Source organism: Colobus angolensis, unplaced genomic scaffold (genome assembly GCF_000951035.1).
Source record: "Colobus angolensis palliatus isolate OR3802 unplaced genomic scaffold, Cang.pa_1.0 Scaffold5, whole genome shotgun sequence".
In the NCBI taxonomy this organism is placed as follows: domain Eukaryota; kingdom Metazoa; phylum Chordata; class Mammalia; order Primates; family Cercopithecidae; genus Colobus; species Colobus angolensis.
In genome coordinates, this window is record NW_012118487.1 from 2859535 (window position 1) to 2862397 (window position 2863).

General features: G+C 40.2%; 1 protein-coding gene across 2 annotated transcripts in view; it reads left to right on the forward strand.

Annotated features, from left to right (window-relative positions):
* The window catches only part of CENPU (centromere protein U), a 43813-nt gene that overhangs the window by 24642 nt on the left and 16308 nt on the right, over positions 1–2863 (forward strand). For both annotated transcript variants that reach the window (XM_011959549.1, XM_011959550.1), the window contains exon 8: positions 2504–2612. In XM_011959549.1, coding sequence (XP_011814939.1) covers positions 2504–2612 — 109 coding nt within the window. The remainder of the gene's footprint in view (positions 1–2503; positions 2613–2863) is intronic.

Below are 2863 nucleotides of genomic sequence, written 5' to 3' on the forward strand. Positions count from 1 at the left end.
TTGCAGTGAGCTGAGATGGTGCCACTGTACTTCAGCCTGGGCAGCAAAGCGAGACTCTGTCTCAGTCAATCAATCAATCAATCAATCAATCAATGCAGAACTACTTTTTGCAGATTACTGGTTTTTCTAAAAATCATGGTGAGCTGAGTTTAGGTGAGTAGGGATTTAAGTATATTGGGGTGGTGGCAGAATTGTGGGTAACAGTGTTATGGGTCTGGCCTGGAAGTATTATTGGAATACTTTTTACTAACTTCTGTTCCTACCGTTTCTATTTTATAAATTAGTAGCAACAAAGACAGCAAAGTATTTACTATGTGCCAGTCATTATACTGAGTGTTTAATGTTATCTTCTCTCTCATTCTTATAATAAACCTATGAAGTATAGATACTATTTCCCCCATTTTTACAGGTGAGAAAATTGAGGTCTTAGGTTAAAAAACTTGTCTGAGCTTACACAGCCATAAGTGGGTTCAGCCAGTGTTTTGGGTGTGTTAATGCCTAACAAACTACCTTAAAACTTACTAATCTAAAAACTATGTGTAGTCCGGGCACGGTGGCTCACACCTGTAATCCCAGCACTTTGGGAGGCCAAGGCGGGTGGATCACTTGAGGTCAGGAGTTCGAGACCAACCTGACCAACATGGTGAAACCCCGTCTCTACTGAAAATACAAAAATTAGCCAGGCATGGTGGCACATGCCTGTAAATCCCAGCTACTCGGGAGGGCGAGATAGGCAAATCACTTGAACCCGGGAAGCAGAGTTCAGCCTGGGCAACAAAAGCAAAACTGTCTCAAAAAAAAAAAAAATTATGTCTACAATTCAAATTTAGTCCATTGCCTGTTTTTGAAAATGAACTTTTATTGGATCACAGCCAGATTCACTCTTCTGTGGATTGTTTGTGGCTGCCTTCACACTACAATGGCAGAGTTGAACAGTTGGCCCATGAAGCCAACAGTAGTTACCATCTGGCACTTCACTGAAGTTTGCCAGCCCCTGATTGACAACGGTCATCGTTTTATTTGCTTACAGTTTTGCTTTGGGCAATTCTGTTCGTTTAATGGCCGAGCTAGGGTGGAGGGTCTAAGATGACTGTTTTCATCTATCTGGTGCCTCGTTCCTCCTGCATGTGGCCTCTTTTTAAGTGGCTAGCTTGGGCTTGCCTGTTGTTCGGTAGTCAGAATTTCATGTGACAGTTGATGTCCTAGAGGGAGCATTGCAGGAGGTGTAAAGCAGAAGCTGCAGATACCCTGAGACTTGGCCTTTCACTCCTTCATGCTCTGTTGATCAAGCCAGTTATAGGGGGCTATCCCAGATTCAAGAGAATGGAAGTAGGGAAGAGTGGGAAAGAATTGGTGGCTGTTACTAATCCACCAGAGCCAAGAGTTACACTCAGGTCATTGTGAATCTGGAGACAAACTCTCAGTATGTTTGTCAGTTTTGCAGTATTAAACAAAGAATTAATTATGGAAGAAGAGTAGACTTTCCTGCCAATGGCTTCTGTTAACATACAAAAAACTGGGGGCCAAGCATGGTGGGTGCACCTGTAATCCCAGCACTTTGGGAGGCTGAGGTGAGAAGACTGCTTGAGCCCAGGAGTTCAAGACCAGCCTGGGCAACATAGTGGCACCCCACCTTTACAAAAAATTTTCAAAACTAGCCAGGCATAGTGGCGTACACTTGTAGTCTCAGCTGTTTGGGAGGCTGAGGTGGGAGGATCACTTGAGCCTAGGACTTCGAGGCTATAATGAGTGCTGAGCATGCTACTGTGCCGCAGCTTGGACAACAGAGTGAGACCCTGTCTCAAAAAAAATTTTTTAAAGAAAAAAAAATTGGGGTATGCTTTGGAAATTGATAATAACACCTTACAGATGTATAGTAATTTATAGTTTTTGTAAATGCATTCACAGATATTTTCTTGCTTGAGTCTCATAATAAAAGGGAGAGCATTCTTTTTATTCCATTTATCATTGAGGAAACGGCCTCTGGAAGGTTAACTGACTTGCCTGAGATCTTATGACTAGTAAGAAAGAAGCTCAAACTAGAACCAAAGTCTGTCTTCAGATCCCCATCTGGTATAGTACTGTATATTACTACAATTATTTAAATTAATACACTGAGTAATCTTGCTGTATCCTACAAGTGGCCTATCAGATAGATTAAAATTCAGAAAATACAGCTAACAATGAAGAGCTTATCCCCAGTGATGTTAAATAACAGCACACTACTAAATAAAGATACAGTAAGGTGATTAAAAGGCAACAATGCTTTTGGTTGCTTTAGCAAAAGTAGGAGAACCAACGAGATAGCAGTTAAAGTGAAAGTGTATGTAGGGGTTTGCAAGACTGTGCACAGGGATAAGAAGTGAGTACGGCGCCTCCTCTCTGATCAGCTGTAGCTATCTTTTACAATTTGGTGAGACTATTTTTGTGGCAGGCTTTCAGAACCCTGGACCGACAGCCAAAATATGAATAACCAGCATGTTAACTTATCTTAATATTCTAGATACTTCTGACACTGTGCACGTTTGGTGTCCAGAAGGAATGAAAACCAGTGACATCAAGGAGTTGAATATTATTTTGCCCGAATTTGAGAAAACCCACCTAGAGCATCAGTAAGTCTTTTGATGATGTGGTATATTTACCTGATAAATTTCCCTTGAAGCACTGTTATTGCTCATCATACAGTTTTTGTTATGTACTATTTTCATTGTCATTGTTTTAGATATTTTTACATTTATTGTAATTGTTTCTTTAATTCTTTGAAGAATTCATATGTTTTTAAATGTCCCAAATATGTAGACTTTTAAATGTATATTTGTGTATTAACCTTCTATCTTAAAAATGTTGTGGTCAAAGATCATGG